This window comes from Odocoileus virginianus, chromosome 1 (genome assembly GCF_023699985.2).
Source record: "Odocoileus virginianus isolate 20LAN1187 ecotype Illinois chromosome 1, Ovbor_1.2, whole genome shotgun sequence".
Classification (NCBI taxonomy): domain Eukaryota; kingdom Metazoa; phylum Chordata; class Mammalia; order Artiodactyla; family Cervidae; genus Odocoileus; species Odocoileus virginianus.
Window position 1 is genome coordinate 65748739 of NC_069674.1, and position 17163 is coordinate 65765901.

Sequence of the window (17163 nt, forward strand, 5' to 3'; positions counted from 1 at the left end):
AATTCATAAAGATACCCAATCCCTCCTGACATAGCTTCCCATGTGACCTCCTCTATTGCACATGCAATATTCTTGCAAATTTTAATATAATTTTGTTGTTTCAACACAAAATCTCTATTCAGGGGTCAGTAAACCATAGCCCCTTCCACCACAAATGTGTAGAAACAAAGATTACTAGAACCACGCCCCTTTGTTTATTTACCGTCTTGTTGCCTTCTCCAGAAGATGGCGGAGTTAAACTTCTGTGACAGAGCTCATATGCCCCATAAGCCTGAAAATTGCTACTATCTGGCTCTTTATAGGAGAAGTAAGCTGACCTTTAGATTAGAATGCAATTTTCCTCCAAAAATTTTTTCTTTGGGCTCTAAAAGCAAAACCTTAAATGCTTCTTTAAGTTATCATGTATCTAAAAGGACCATATATTTGTGACAACATCAGGGAATAATACAGGCTAATGTGAGCTTATAGCAAGTTTGCACTGATGACAACTAAATACAAAGAATTTGTTCTCATCCAACACAAGAACGGCAACTTTTATCTTTTATGTTGGATGCTAGTAGGTAGTTATTTAAATAAGGATGTTGAGTAGGTTGAGCCTTTGTAAGACAAAACACCCAAAGCCTTTAGAGGTACCTAGTACCAGATGTTCTTTATGTTCTAGTTTACTCTAAGTGATAAGCTGGTCTCCACATTGAAAATTAATGGATTTTTTTTTTACAATTAATTTAAACTATTGTTGGGAGATATTACTTACTTTTTCTTTAATTTCTTGAACTTTTCTAGCAGTCACAGCATCAGGCTTGATAATAACAATAGTGTACATTTGGTCTAGGAAGAAACAAGGATGGATTTCATTTTCTTGGCACAAAGTCTAGATAATGAAGGATTTGACAACTGCAAGTGTAAACTACTAATGTCCAGTGAATTTTGTCTATCAATAGCTTTGTCCTTATGGCATTGCAACTACCAAAGAGTTTCTACTTAGAATCAAAGTATATTTCCTGTATTTGCATGCAGGAGAAACATTCACATTCACAGAGTTTACAGTCAAGGGGCCAAAAAGCAGTGTAGGTGAGTACTAGTTATTTTATTTTTTTGGCCACATCTCATGACTTGTGCGATCTTAGTTCCCCAACTAGGTGTTGAATCCGGGCCCTCAGCAGTGACAATGTGAAGTCCTAACCACTGGACCACCAGGGAATTCCCAGCACTAGTTATTTTAATACAATTCATGTGCTTTAGAATCACACCAATGATCCGTCCAGGTCAGTATCACTAGTGGCTGGAGTTTCAGTGCAAGCAAACATTATAAACCAATGGCTTAACTGTCTATGAATTTATCCACATTTATCGACACATTCTTGTATTTAGTTTTTAGTGCAGAATAGCTCACCTAGCATGTTGTTTGCCTCTGATCCCTTCAGGGTATGAACACACATTCACACACTCACTCAAGATATTCCAATGAAGGCAGGAAGCTGTTCATCCTTAAAGCAAACTAGGAGTGCAGGTTATCAGGGAGGAAATTTTTACAAGTTTTAGAAAGATGATGAAGGATAAAGTAGGAGGAAACTACTGTCCAGATTACTCACAGAGGACAGAAGCCCCTGGTTGAATGTAATCTCTGAAAGACTCCAGGCATAGAGACTGAAGGCAAGGCAGGGGGAGCAAAAGAGATTATCATCATTAATCCTACCAGTCCTTATCAATGAACACTGATGTCATTACAAGGTTGTTGCTGCAAGTGATGCTGTAATGAACATCATTCATGTACACAAATCCTTCACTATTATTTAAAATAAATTTACTTGCCAATGCTTTCATAGCTTGGTTCCCCAGCATCCTCTGAATCTGAGTCTACAAATGCAATTTCATGATACTGTGAAAAAGAAAAGCAAATAAAACAGTTACATTTTAATATGATAGAGAGTTTTTAGAAATTTTGTTTCTAGTAAATATGTATAATCAAAGGGATAGAAATTAAAGCGGAAAGAACATTTGTAAGCTTCAGGATCCATCCTTGACCATTGCTCTGAGTAAATTAGGAGCAGAAAGGTACTTCCTTAACTTATAAAAAAATGTCTTTCTCGAAACAATAGCCAATTTCCTCCTATTGAGTAAAACGCTAGGAAAGATAAGAGATTCTTAGTTTCTAGAGAAGCCCTGAATATGCTTCTGTGATTCTGTAAACTACCTGAAAAGTTTATATATTTACATATATACATTTTGATGGCAAAAAGTTTGTATAATTATAGATTCTCAGTGGACTACAGAATCAAAAATGTTTGGCAATAACTATACTGAAAGCATTCACTTGTTATAATCAGAAATAAGATAATTATGCCAGCTATAACTTCATAGTGACCTGTCTTGTATTTGTTGGATCTACCCTGACAAACAAGGCAGCCACTAACCACGTAAGGCTATATTTGAGAGCTTGAAATGAGGTTAGTCCAAATTAAGGTGTGCTATGAGTGAAAAATACACAGCACATTCCAAAGACTTAGTCTGAAAAAATGAATGTGGAATACCTTATTTCTTATATTGACTACATCTTTTTCTTATTTTATTGAAGTATAGCTGATTTACAATGCTGCGTTTAATTGCTGCCATACAGAAAAGTGGCTTAGTTTTATATACTTTTTCATAGTCCTTCCATTATGGTTTATCAGAGGATATTGAATATAGTTCCCTGTGCTATACAGTTTATACATCTAATAAATAATAGCTTGTATCTGCTAATCCCAAACTCCCAATCCTCCCCTCCATTGCTCCCTCTCTCCGCTGGAAGCCACAAGTCTGTTCTCTATATTTGTGAGTCTGTTTTTGGTTCATAGATATGTTCATTTGTGTCATATTTTAGATTCCAAATATAAGTGGTATATGATATTTATCTTTCTCTTTCTGATTGACCTCACTTAGTATGATAATCTCTAGATGCATCCATGTTGCTGCAATGATTTTGTTCTTTTTAATGGCTGAGTAGTATTTCATTGTGTGTGTATCTGTGTGTGTGTGTGTGTGTGTGTATACATACCACACCTTCCTTATCCTTTCATCTAGGGGTGCATGTATTGTTTCGAATTATAGTTTTGTCTGGGTATATGCCCAGGAGTAGGATTGCTGGGTCATATGGCAACTCTATTTTTAGTTTTTTGAGGAACTACCATACTGTTCTCCATAGTGGCTGCACCAGTTTACATTCCCACCAACAGTGTAAGAAGGTTCCCTTTTCTCCACACCCTCTCCAGCATTTATTATCTGTAGACTTTTTAATGATGGCCATTCTGACAGGTGTAAAGTGCGGTTCCCCAATGTAGTTTTGATTTTCATTTCTCTAATAATTAGTAATGAAGATCTTTTCATATTCCTATTAGATCTCTGTATGTCTTCTTTGGAGAAATGTCTATTTAGGTTTCTGCCCATTTTTCAATTGGGTTGTTTGTTGTTGTTGTTGTTGTTGTTGAATTGTATGAGCTCTTTGTATATTTTGGAAATTAAGCCCTTGTTGGTCACATCATTTGCAAATATTTTCTCCCAGTTCATAGACTGTCTTCTCATTTTGTCTATGGGTTACCTCATTGTGCAAAATCTTGTAAGTTATATTAAATACATCTTTAAATGGGCATGCTTTTAATATGTCAGATGTAAGAAAAGATGTTTGAAAATTAATTTCAACTTTTTTATTGTTTTTAATTGACTAGTAGAATATTATAAATTTTGTATGTGGCTCACATTATAGCTTGTATTTTATTACTATTATTGCACTAGATAAGCAATTGATGAGAAATCTAAATAATGGAAAAGTCCAACAAAATGGAATAAGATAAAATAAATACCAGATATTAATAAATTTCTTACATATCCACTATAATTAATTAAAATAAGATGTCATTCTGCAAGAATAATGAGAATAACGACAATAAAACCATAGTACAGAGCACACAGAGTGAAAGCCAGATGCAGTATAGTAATTAGGAGAAATGTTTAAAAGTCATGCTGCCTGACTTCAAATTCTGCTTTTACAGCCTACTAGCTACCCATTTCTAAGGAAAGGACATAATGTTTCTAAGCCTGTCTTATTGAGCACAAATGCTTCATAAGGTTCCCCTAGGTTCAGATTCAAGATGCAACATAGGAGGCTCCTGAATTCACCTCCTCCCTCAGACACACCAGACCTATAGTTATTTGTGGAACAGTTCCCTCTGAGCGAAATCCAGAAAACAACCGGGCAATTCCTATGCATCAGACAAATGAGGGGGAAAAAAACACATGCCAAATTGGGTAGGAGAGGCTGAGTCTCAATCTCACCATCAACTCTCCCTGACACAGAGGCATAAAATCGAGAGGGGACTCAAAGCTCCCAGCATCTCCCAAAGGAGTAGAGGGCTTGACACCAACATTGAGTACCCCCAACTTTAAGACTTCCAGTGGAGAGATGGGGCCCCAAGTGCTTGGCTCTAAATGAAGCCCAAGTTAGTAGATGAAGGAAATAAAGATCAGAGCAGAAATAAATAAAATAGAGACTAAAAGACAATAGAAAAAAATCAGTGAAACTAAGAGCTGGATTTTGAAAAAAATACACAAAAGAGAACTTTAGCTAGATTGTGACAGAAAAAAAGAGAAGACTCAAATAAATAAAATTAGAAATGAAAGAGGAGACATTATAACTAATACCACAGAAACACAAGGATCTTAAAAGACTATTATGACCAACTATGAAATGATTGTCTCAAAAAGCACTCCCATGTTCATTGCAGTCTTATTGACAACAGCCAAGATATGAAAACAACCTAATGGACAGTTACGATGGATAAAGGTATTGTATCTATACACAATGAAATCCTATTCATTCATAAAAAAGGAAGAAATCTTGCTATTTGCGACAACGTGGATGGAGTGTGAGCGCATTATGCTATGTGAAATAAGTCAAAGAAAGATAAATACTGTATGATCTCTCTTATATGTGGAATCTAAAAAAAATGAACTCACAGGCGCAGAGAACAGAATGGTAGTTGATAGAGGCAGAGCATGGTGAATCGGGGAATTGGGTGAAGGAGGTCAAAGGTAAAACCTCCAAATAAGTTTGGAGGGCATAATGACTATAGGTAATGCTATGTATTGTGTATGTGAAAGTTGCTAAAAGAGTAGATTTTTAAAACTTTTAATGACAAATTTTTTCAGAAAACATGACATGACAAATGTTAACTAAGTGCAGTAGTTGTTATTGTTCAGTTGCTATGTCCAATTAAGTGTAGTAATCATTTCCTAATATCCACATACATCAAATCATTATGGTGTATACCTTAAACTAATAAAATGTTAGCTGTCAATTATATCTCAATAAAAGTGAGGAGTAAAATGGTTTCTGTAAGGATTAAATGAGGATATCTTTTTTAAAATCTTAGCAAACAGTAAGCCCTCAAAAATTCCTAGTTATTATAACTTCAAAAAGAAGTAGAGGGGGTGGAAAGAGGGAGGGAGGGAGATACAGAGAGAAAAGAAGGGCAAAAGTTCCCTGAAAAACAAGAAACCTGAAAATATAAAGGAAAATGCTCTTGAATGAGAAAAATCACTATTGTAAATGTAAGTCCCCTATGTTTGTCATTTGTCAGTTTTCCATCAAAATATTCATTTTTTTCCTTAATGCTTACACTTTTTGTACACACGAAGGATATTAGCACATTGAGACACAGTGCAAACATTTCTCCAAGTTTGCTGCTTTACTTTTATATTTTATTCAAAGTTTAAAATAATCAAATCTATCCATTTTTTTCTTTTTTGATATCTGTTTCATATTATACTTTCAAGGCCTTTCTCAACCTATGACAAAATAAATGCTTTTCAATATTTTCTTCTAATACTTTTATGCTTCGTTTCTTCATAGCTCTTTCATTCATCTGAAATTTGTTTATGTCCATGAGGAAATTATATAACTTTCTTATACAAATAGTTAACCCAGTATTATTGTTTTGGGAATTTTTAATCCTTTCCAGATTAAAGCTGATAGTTTTTATAGCAGATACTTATACAGCCTTGAGCCTATACCTTCTCATAATTTTTATTTTTCATTATTTCTCAGCTAGTCTTTACTTTTCGTTTCTTAAATTCACACTTCTTGTTTTTGTTGTTGTGTATGTACATGTGTGTCATGTTTCAATATGTCACTCCTATTTATCCATATTTATAATCACTTTCCTATGTGGCTTTCTTTCTTATGGTATATTATGTTCATAGTTCTACATGCTTTATGATTCATCTCAAAATTTCAAAATATTTTGTTTCTTATTACTAGATAGTACACTTTACACACATAGGATCTTATTCTAAGCATCATATTAAAGTATAATACTCTATTGCTCATTTGTCAGTTTATCTTGGCCCTCTTTTCATATCAATAAACAGAGCTAGAATGTACTAAATAATATTCTACTGTATGAATTTGTAGAATTTATGACACATTACAACATTTACGTCATCTATTCACTATTGGTAGGTATTTAACTTGGTTCCAAAATTTTAGTAACATAGACAACACTGAAATAAATATCCTTTTATTTGTCTCATGATCTTCTTGAGGAAACTTAATGAAGTGTAATTGTCAGTCAAAAGATACATGTTTTATTTTAAGCCTTTGATTCATATTATCAAAATATTTCCCAACAAGGTTGCACCATTTAGATACCTAGATAGTTATAAAACCAGGGGAAACACTTCAGGGAAACAGCAAAAAAGATGAAATACATCATTTTTAAAACAAATTTTTTAAAATAAAATTGTTAGTAATTCAAAGTATTACCTGAGGGCGAACCATTTCACCTGCTGCAATTTTCCTCTCCTCATTGACCAAGGTAATAATTTTTTGATTCACAAGTGGTGCATTTGCACCCTGGATTTTTGCAACAATTGTGCCATTCTATAAGGGGAAATAAAAGCAGGAAGGAAATTCATTTTCAGGATAAGTCAAGAATTAATACTTCAACTAGACTAAGTCACCCCACTCTGACCCACACCCTCACCAACCCTTTTTTAGTTACTGTAATTAGCCATTTTAAAATAAATATTAGTGGTATGAAAGTATGTCCATTTGGTAAATCCACCTCTTTGAGTTCTACCTCTAATTCATCTGTTAGATGATTATTTCTACCACTAATTCTCCTACAACCAAAGACAGGCCATCCAAGCATTAAATTTAACTGGCTCTGTTCAGGCCTCCCAACATTACTCTCCCTATTTTTGATATTATTTCCCTTTTGTCCGTCTTTCAACACATATTTACTGAATACTTGTGTACTACCATTGTACCAGGCAAGGTGGTATGAGATAATAGTCTTGGTTTTTGTTGTTCAGTTGCTCAGTCGTGTCCAATTCTTTGCAACCCCATGGACTGCAGCCCACCAGGCTCCTCTGTCCATGAGATTTCCCAGGTAAGAATGCTGGGATGGGTTGCCATTTCCTTCTCCAGGGGATCTTCCCGACCCAGGGACTGAACCCATGTCTCCTGCACTGCAGGCAGATGCTTTACTGCTGAGGCACTGGGGAAGCCAGCAGTCCTGGCACCATACCATTATTTTAAAAAAGAAAAAACCACAAACACATGTGAAATAAAAGCCATGACAGGAACCACTACGGGAGGTATGAAGAGCTGGGAGCATCTATAATTTGTTCTGGTTAGGTAGATTAGTAAAGGTACTTATCAGTGTCAGGAAGTAATTCTTGGTTTAAAATGTGAAGGACAGGTAAGAAATAAAAAGAAGAAAGATCATTCTAGGCAAAAGGAAATAGAGATGCGAGGGTCCTACGGCTGGAAAGAAACATGGTATATAAGAAGGCCAGCAGAGAAACTAAGGAAAGGCCTGATATGAGACAAAGCCCAATAGCTAAGGGGAGCCAGAATGTGCAGAGGTTTGTGGGTCAACTTGGGAGGATGCAACCTTTATCCTAAGTGCAGTGGAAAGACTGAAATGTTTAAACAGAGGCAGGGATCACAATTAGAACTGCTGTTTGTAGAAATCATTTTACCTACCATATGGAGAAAAGGTTACAGATGGAGCAAGAGATGTCTGTACACAGATCAGAAGTTACTCTAGAGGTGAAGATGGGAGAGATGAGAGCTCAGTCTACGGCAGTGCTGTTCGAAATGGAAAGAATAGAAAGAAGGAGATGAGTGTGAAGCAAGCTTGGGTGGTGAAATTGACAGGACCAAGGTCTGGTGTGGATGGGGTGTAATGTAAGGAGAAGTCACTAAGATGACTTTTCTGTTTCTGGCTTGAGAAAGTGGGTATGTTAAGATATTACTCACCAGATGAGGCAACACTAGAAGATAACATTTCCAATGGGGATGGGGAGGGCAGGAGGGGTCTAGTATTGGACCAGTTCATTGTAAGATGTCCTTGAGCTATCAAGAGGAAAGATCAAAGGACTGGTTGGATACACAAGTCTCGTGCTCAAAGTGTAGGATTTAGCCGAAGACATAAATTTGAGTTATTGATATATAAGAAGTGACATTTTAAGCTGTGTTTGGGAGAAGTTTTCTAAGGAGATTTATAGCATAATGAAGTCAATATGTAATGGCTGAATAAAGAAAGGTGAACCTGTAAAGGAGAATGGGGGGGGGGGGCGCGGTGGGCAGGTGGTGAGTAACACCTAAGAAGCAGAAGGAAAATCAAGTCACAAAAGTCAAAAGAAGCAACTGTTCCAAAAAGGAGGGCATGACCACCACATTTAATACATTTGAGAGGTACAGAACATGAAGACCTGAAAGCATTCACTCTGTTTAACAACAGGCTGGCTAAGTGGATACATTAGCAACAGCCAGTTTGGTGGAATAATCTTAAAGAAGTTCAATTGAATGGGTTGAAGAATTAATGGGATGAGAAGAGATGGAGTGAAAATATAGAAACTCTTCTAAGAAATTTAGCTCTGAGGTAGAGAAGAGAGGTGAGTGGAGGCTGGAGAGGGACATAATATCAAAATGATTTTTTTAAATTGGAAAGATTTAATCATATTCAAAGGCCAAAGAGAAGAATCCAGTTGAGAAAGATCTGAATGAAACCTGACACTCTAATTACCATTTACAACTAAAATGGACCTCCATGAGCTTTCTAATATCCCTTGAAAAAGCCCTTCCTGTTAACAGGCTGGAATGAATTTGTTGTTAGCTAAGAACGCTGCCCAAAACAAAGGTGGTTTTGTAGTCATGGACTGAGATCTTTTTTTTTTTAAGTTTTAATTTTTATACAATTTTTAAAGGTTGCTTTCCATTTGCAGTTATTACAAAATATTGACTATATTCCCCCTGGAGATTCTTGAATTAGGATTTTGAATATGGGAGCAATGGGTGATAACAAAGTGAGGAGTGACTGCAGGAAGTGAGTTGGAAGAAAAGTTCATTGGTAGTTAGGAGAGGCCAGGATCCCGCAGTCCCGGGATGATGGCAGCATGTCAGCATGAAAGGAAGATTTGGAGCCCCATCTTCCGGTGGGCATGGGTCTGCTGCTCAGACCTGACTCACTTGGCAGGTGATGGCCACCCCAAAGCTGCAGACTCTATGTGGGCCACCTGCCCAGCCTCTCCTCCTGAGTGCCAGGATCCCTACTGCTGCTACTAAAGCTGCCTCATGGGCACATTAACCTGTCAAGCCCATTCCTGCCTCTGGTGGTTACTCATTCTGGTTCCCTGAATTATATCTAGGCCAGGTGACTATGACCTATACAGGGATGATACTTCTGCAAAACTGAAAATACTCACTGTCTGGCCCCATATAAACAACAGCTTGCTATCCCTCAGATAAATCATCAAATCTTTCCAGTTGAGAGTCAGCAAGATCTATAGTGCAATTTTCAAAATTCAGTTAACCCTGTCGTTCACTTCCCTAAAATGGCTGCAAGATTATAGTTTAACAGAAGCAAAAAGTTATATTTGAGATGTGTTTTTAAAATAATTATTTATAATGTCAAAAATGGTCTCTTCAACAGCAAAGAAACAGTCCAAACCCTCTCAGGGAAGAATTTCCTTTTTGCTCTATATCACACAAGTGAGCAGTTACCTGAATCTTCTTTTAGAAACTAACATTTATAATATTTTTTGATTATTAAAGTTGTTTATCCTGGAATATTTGGAAAATATAGAAAAGTATAAGACAAAAATTTAAGTTATATACATATCCTCCATACACAGAAAACTTCTATTAGCATTCTGGTGAATACACTACCTACCTTCTTTCTATACATTTGTAAATAGAGAGAGAAAAGCAATCTATGTTACTAAATAGTGACCATATAAATATTTCTGTGTATTGATATATGTGAGTATTTATAACCAATTCTCTTCTACTGAGTACCTAAGTAATTTCCAATTTTCACTCCTATAATAATTCATCCTATAATAACAATCTCTGATTATTTCCTTAGAAAAGGTGGATACCATTTTGTTTTTCTTTCCCCTGATCAACTCAGTGTATGGTAGTCTAATCTTCACAATGCATTATGAGCTCCTACAGGTCAAGTTATAAAATACATTAATAGACAAGCAAATGTAAGGCAAAAAGTCTACAATTACTATCATCAGAGAACAGTTCCAGTCATTGTGTAATGTTATTTGCTCTTTAGCTGTGAACTGGAGTCTGATGATACATTTGAGATGATAAATATACTTACAACACTGAAGAGAAAAACAGGTTCACATTTATCTCTAAACGGCTGGAGAGTCACAATGCTGTCAGCTTCTGCCTAAAAAAATTATTTCATATAATGAAAAGGACACTATATTCAAGTCATTTGATGTACTACATTCAAAAAATGCAGAGATACATGAAAATTTTTATGTTTACTACAACATTTCATGAGTATGTTATAGCTGTATTTAGAATCAAGGTACACATTCTGGCAATTCAGACTCTTATCTCATTTGGCTCCAACCTTACTTCCCACTCTTCATCCTTATAGTTCCCAACCTGCAGCTAAACTCATCTCCTCATAGACTGCTTTATATATACTGGACTTTTCCCCTTGTTACCTGCTCCTGCCCTTCCTTTTCCAACCCTGCTCAACTGTCCTTCCTCCAAGAACTCTGCCTCGCTCCCCCTTCTGCTGCAAATCATCTTCCCTCCACCTAACACTTCATCACCCTTCTCTCAGGGCACCAGCAGTCCCTTTCAACACTGTACTACTGTTGTGAGAACCTAGTTCATGTCCTCTGTCAGAAAGTGAACTACATGCACAGAGAATCATACTCACCTTGCATGTCACTCCCCACCTTATCAGTCAGAGCTTCCTAAATGCTTTTTTAATAAACTGGTTGTCAGATTTAAAAGCCTTTGATTTTAAAGTTTTCAAGTTGTCTTAAATTGATTATCAACAACTATGTATTAAATAATAGTGTTCCTGCAAATTAATTTAACATCTCTTGGGCCAGCTATCAGGATGTGTGTTATAGGATCTTCTATGTAAGAGTTGCTTTTTGGAACCTCGAGCAATTGTTTCCAAACTGGGTTTCTAGCGGTCCCTCAACCATGGCCAAAGATAGTGAGGTGTGAGCCACCGCAGGGTCCCTTGGCCCTATGTCAGCCAGAGGGGCGGTGTTGTAATCATTTTTTTAACACATTGGATTCTACATCACTTTCTTTCTTTCCCTTTCTTTCCTTCTTTATTTTTCTCTTTTCAAAAAAGTGGGTTTCACTGCTTTCAAAAAAAAAAAAGAAAAAAGCTTAAAAGGAACTACTCTATAACATTAAAGGACAGTAGTCAAAGATTACATTTCAAAGCAGTCTAGCCATCATTGTTGCAATTTAACATTATAGTAAAGTACTAGCAAATAAAGCATATAATTAAAAACTATAATACATAAAAACTATAATACATGACATTTACTGAATTTCTATATGTATAGGCACAATGTTAGTACAAGTCTTCAACTCTTTAAAAAGATCACATAATAGAAAAAATTTTATACTGACCATGCAACTTAAGGTGATTTCAATAGGTAATTAACCTCATAGGTTTTAGTTTTGGATTCAAGTTTACAAGTTCAGAAAGGGTCTTTCTTTAGTTAACGGCAGGAAATAAAATATCCAGCAGAGGGCACCCCTCTGTTGTTCCCAGTGGAGATTTGGAGGCTATTATACATAATCTTTTTTTTTTAAATAAGCAGGTCATAGAAGAAAAATAGCATCAGTTTAAGTGAATGTTCTATTGCTGGTTGTGCTCAAACAGAAGAGAAGCCATTTAGAGACAATGCACACATTTTTGTTGTTGTTAAATTCAACAAATGAACAATATGAACATATTTGGGATATATTTTGAAAAGTTTACTAGCACTCCCTGGTGGAATAGATATAGTGATGAAACTGATTCGTGTGAGGCAGGTTGAGGAAGTCTGGCTGGCTGGGGTACTGCTGGGAGGACACAGTCAGAAGGCTCTGGGTGGGAGGAGCCCTGTATCCTCACATAGCCCTGTGCTGTGCTGAAATGGTAGCCCAAAAAACCACACGGGCCAAGCCTCCTGGACCCACCCCTCAGCCTCCACCACAGTGCCCAACCCACACGCGTACCCCAGGTTTGTTCCTACTCAGGCTCTGTAAACAAGAAGGGATTTAATGACTCCAGACCCCCTGGGAGCACAGCATCAAATTACACTTTCTCTTCCTTGCTTTCTATGCACCTGTTCCCTCCCAGGTAGCCAGACAAGTGAGCAGGGGTTCTGCCTTGTTGTCTCTCCCCATTGACCCCAATTTCCTTTTTGACCTGCAGTTTCTTCATGATCCCGAGACCATGAACTTGCACTCCTATCACTTCCAGACAGATTGCCATGAGTCATGTGAATTTTCTGACCCTTGATTCTCCATGATCCATTTCCCAGCTATTAGATCCTTCTGTTATTGTCTTATAACTTCTTACACCAACCCACTGTCTACTGCATATGGCAATTCCCTTTAGGCCTCATTCTCTGTCCTCTGAAATTAGTTTCCCTCCCTGTTGTCGTTTAGTTGCTAAGTCACGTCTGACTCTTCACAACATCATGGTTTCCCTGTCCTTCACTATCTCCCGGAGTTTGCTCAAACTCATGTCCATTGAGTCAGTGATGCCACCCAACCATCTCATCCTCTGCCGCCCCCTTCTCTTTTTGCCTTCCATCTTTCCCAGCATCAGGGTCTTTTCCAATGAGTCGGCTCTTCACATCAGATGGCCAAAGTAAAGTCAAATCTAGAATCACAATCCAGTTCTACTCAGGTGGTTCTGACTCTTCAGAGTTAAGGTTGTAAAATAATGCTGCCCTTTAAAAATTATATGGCCCTTATTCAAAAGACAAAGTCAATCTCTTGACAAAATGAGTTAATGATTGTATATAACCACCTATTCTCTCTTTTTAAAAAAACTCTTCTTTCTGTTTTCTCTTTGTTGGGTCTTCAGGTTTTTTTTTTTTTCCTTCTTCTTTGCAGCCCACCTTCTTTAAGAGGAAAAAATAATAAAAGATGAGTTTCTAAGCTTGAGACTGTTTATTTGTAACCCTGAACTAAGAAAAAGAGGCCCTGTAAACAGTGTGTCTGCAGAAGAGGATGGACAGACATAAGTTAAGGTCAGTAAGCAAGTTCATCGCAAGGCTGGGGTTGGGAGGAGTCAGGAAGGCCTATGTACATGAGAACATGCAATAGACTGAGGCCTCATATTTGTACCAGGGGTTATGAGTTTTAGGGATAAGAAGTAAAAATACATGAGTTATCTGCTTTTGCATCTTAGCTTTAGCTGGTCTGGACATGTTTCTGTCCAATAGAAATAGAACATGAGTCACATACATACTTTTAAATCCTCCAGTGGCCACATTTAAAAACTAAAAAGAAATAGGGGAAAATAATCTAATGATACATTTCACTTAGTCCAATATATCCCCAAATTATCATTCTAACATGTAATGGATGTAAAAAATTATTAATGAAGTATTTCACATTCTTTTTTTTTCATACTGTCTTCAAAATCGAGTTGTATTTTATACTTAGGATGCATCCTAATTTGTGGGCTCAATTTTAATCATAAATAATTGACTTCTAATTAGATTTCATAAATTCAAAGAGGTAGAGTCACATATCTAACATTAACTGGGTAAATGACCAGAGTCCTACCCTAGGCTTTCTAATTTCTAGTAAATGCTATTTGCAATCCTTATTCTGAACACACACCATATGCTCTGGTGAAAATAAATATGGCAATAAACAGATACCCATTTTTATGTTTTTCTAACACTCAAAACCATGGTAAATGATCTTAGCTTTATAGGAATGGGACAAAAATCACATTTGTTCTCAGACCTAGTGGAATTAAATATACAGTAAATTACCAAGTAAACACTATCCATTTTGAAGAGTTGACAGATTGCTTAAATTAAGACAATCCTCAACATTTAAAGTAATAAAATAATAGTTTAGTGGAAATCCTTACTACAGCAAAATGCAGAAGTTCATCTTCGTTCAGCTCATTTTTCAATTTTCTGAATAAGGTTTGCATTGCTTTGCAAGGTCCACACCAGGCTTGGTAAACATCGATCACTAGAAGATGATAATATTCATGAAGGAACAGAGGCAAAGAGTCTCGAATAGCAGCTTCTCCCAATTCTTAGGGCAGAGAAAAGACAGAGCAGGTTTTTACTCTGGCAAGTGGGGAGTGGTACTCAGTGTTGGGGTGCCACAAGATGCCCTGAGCCTAACTCCAGATGGTAAACACCTAGGAAGCCTAGTACCTGTTAGGCCTTTGTTCTGCATCATCTCATCCCACAGGCTTTGATTATTGATGACCGCCTGCAAAAAGGAAGGGGCTGTCAAAAGTCTTCAAGGGCCAATGCTCTAAGTAAAGAATTGTTGATGTGTCATGCCTACCTGTAACTGGATTTCTCGCTTTTTGCTTGCCATTTATCCACTGTCACACAAAAGAGAGAAGAAAAATAGAAAACAAGTAAAAGGAAATAGAAATAATGTTTATTCTTCAAGCAGCATCTTAAGTACTGCAGAAATTTTCCCTCAGCAATATTGGATTATGTACTTTCCCCTCTTCTGGAGAGAGAGGAGTCGTGGTCTCTGAAGAGCTCTTCAGGCTGGGCTCTGTGCTAAATGCTTGTAGCAGCCATACTATCTTACCCTCCCAATAATTCTGAAGCACAGTAAGTCATAAAAGAAGCAGACTCACAGATATATAGATCAAACTACTGGTTACCAGTGGGGAGAGAGAGATGGAGGGACAACATATGGATAGGGAGTAAGAGGTACAAACTATTGGATGTAAGGTATGTTCAAGAACGTATTGTACAACACAGGGAATACAGCCAATATTTTGTAATCACTGTAAATAGAAAGTAACCTTTAAAAATTGTATAAAAATTTGAACCTTTTTTTAAAGGTGGGCAGCCAGTTGTATGTTTTGCAAAACTATGCCTGGCTCAATAATGAACCCTCTGTCTTTCATTCTATATTTCCTGGGACTGAATTCCCATAAAGCAGTAGCTTCTAAGAGAAAGAAGTCAGAACTGTTAGGAGACACAGGTTCTTAAACAGAGTTTTGTTTTCCCTGGAGAATTATAGAGTGTCTGTCTGTGTGCCACATGTTAATTGTCCATGAACATGAACATGGATCTTCCTTGGGTTCCTTTCCAAGGAGATTTAATTTTTAGAGCAAGGCCACCAGTGTGTTCTGGGCACAGCATAAACTCTGGGCAGATGTTAAATCAATGAGGCCCAAACATCCTGCTCCCTGGTGTCAAGGTTGTTTACACATGGGTCCAACCGCGTGTGTCACTGGACACTAGTGTGAACAAAGGAGTGACACAAACAAGAGTACATCCGGCAAAGGGAATTCTCTCACCAGCGTTGCACAAAACAGACCCTTGTCTAGCTGCTAGATTCGGATGTTTCAAGAACAGGAACTCAAAATCCCCGAGGGCATCAATCCCTTACCGAGGCCTGTGTTTTGGCGGGCAAGTTCAGCCAAGCGCAAGTCCCCGGGGTGCGCAGCAGGCCCGGGCGGTGGCGGCCGGACCCCGTGGCGCCGATGCTGCTGCTGGGCTGGTCCCGAGGATGAGGATGGATGCCAGGATGGTTCGGGCGGCGGAAGAACGCCAACGTTTCCCTCCACCCGTCCGCCTGCCCGCGAGCCCCGTCCCCGCCACCCCACGGACCGAAATCCCAGCACGCAGGCCTGGGCGGCAGTTACACAGCAGCAGGCTCCCGAGGTCGTCCACCTCCTGCTGCCTCCTGGCGCCTGGGTACCTTCGGCGTCTCCCCTCCGCCTCCAGAGTGCGCTGCTCCGTGCAGAGGCCGTCGTCTCCTGCACCGGAGGCCGGCCACGCTGCTCACCGAGCGCACTGTGAACCCTGTGCGCCTCTGGTTGGAAGGAAGGGCTCCCAAAAGTCCAGCCCAGCCAATCCTCCAGATTCCCTTGTGCCTGCCTCCCTTCTTTATCTTTAAAAAGTCATGTAGAAAGCACTGTAGACTTACAAGAAAATTGCAAAATCAATACCCAGAGCTTCTATACTTCTCCCCTTACCTTATCTTTCACAATCATAGTATAATTATTGAAGCCAGGAGGCTAATGTTGATACAGTATTAGCTACACTACAGACCTCATCAGGTCCTTCCCATTTTCCCAAGAATGTCCTTTTCCTGGTCTGGGATTCAGTCCTGAGTCCCACATTCCATTCACTTCTCCTTGCTCTTCTCGCATCTAGGACCATTCTTCTGGACTATCTTTATCTTGTAAAGCCTTGGTGTGGGTGTGAGTGTGTGTGTGTGTGTGTGTGTGTGTGTGATTTCAATATGTCATTTGCAGAATTTATACCAGAAAATCTTTAAAGTAACGAAAAAAAACATACTCTCCTTTCATGCCATGTGAATTTGATCATTAAAGTTACTTTAACTGCCTTTTCAGCTTGCTCTTTTTTCTCTTGTTCTAAGGATTCAAATACACCAAATACATTAGGTCAGCTCACCATTTTTCATGATTTTTTGCTGTTGTTTCTTTTTTGGTGTCGACTTTTTCTGTGAGTTAGTTTTTAACAAGGATTGCCTTTTAAAAAATTTTATTTTATTCAAGTATAGTTGATTTACAATATTGTGTTAATTTCTGCTGCACAACTAAGTGACTTGGTTATACATATATTCTTTTTCATGATGGTTTATCCCAG

At 37.9% G+C, this 17163-nt stretch overlaps 1 protein-coding gene across 6 annotated transcripts in view; it reads right to left on the bottom strand.

The window, feature by feature from the left end:
• Positions 1–16028, bottom strand: part of NME8 (NME/NM23 family member 8) — a 35658-nt gene extending 19630 nt beyond the window's left edge. For 4 of the 6 annotated variants that reach the window (XM_070468911.1, XM_020911071.2, XM_070468890.1 and 1 more), the window contains exons 1-8: positions 15938–16028; positions 14867–14906; positions 14731–14788; positions 14433–14605; positions 10659–10730; positions 6800–6916; positions 1813–1879; positions 755–828 (exon numbers count right to left, since the gene is read on the bottom strand). In XM_070468911.1, coding sequence (XP_070325012.1) covers positions 755–828; positions 1813–1879; positions 6800–6916; positions 10659–10730; positions 14433–14605; positions 14731–14788; positions 14867–14899 — 594 coding nt within the window. In that variant the 5' untranslated portion in view covers positions 14900–14906; positions 15938–16028. Of the gene's footprint in view, positions 1–754; positions 829–1812; positions 1880–6799; positions 6917–10658; positions 10731–11956; positions 13342–14432; positions 14606–14730; positions 14789–14866; positions 14907–15937 lie in introns of those variants that run through there. The other 2 variants (XM_020911069.2, XM_070468904.1) reach the window with 2 other exon arrangements.
• Positions 16029–17163: the final 1135 nt, after the last annotated feature.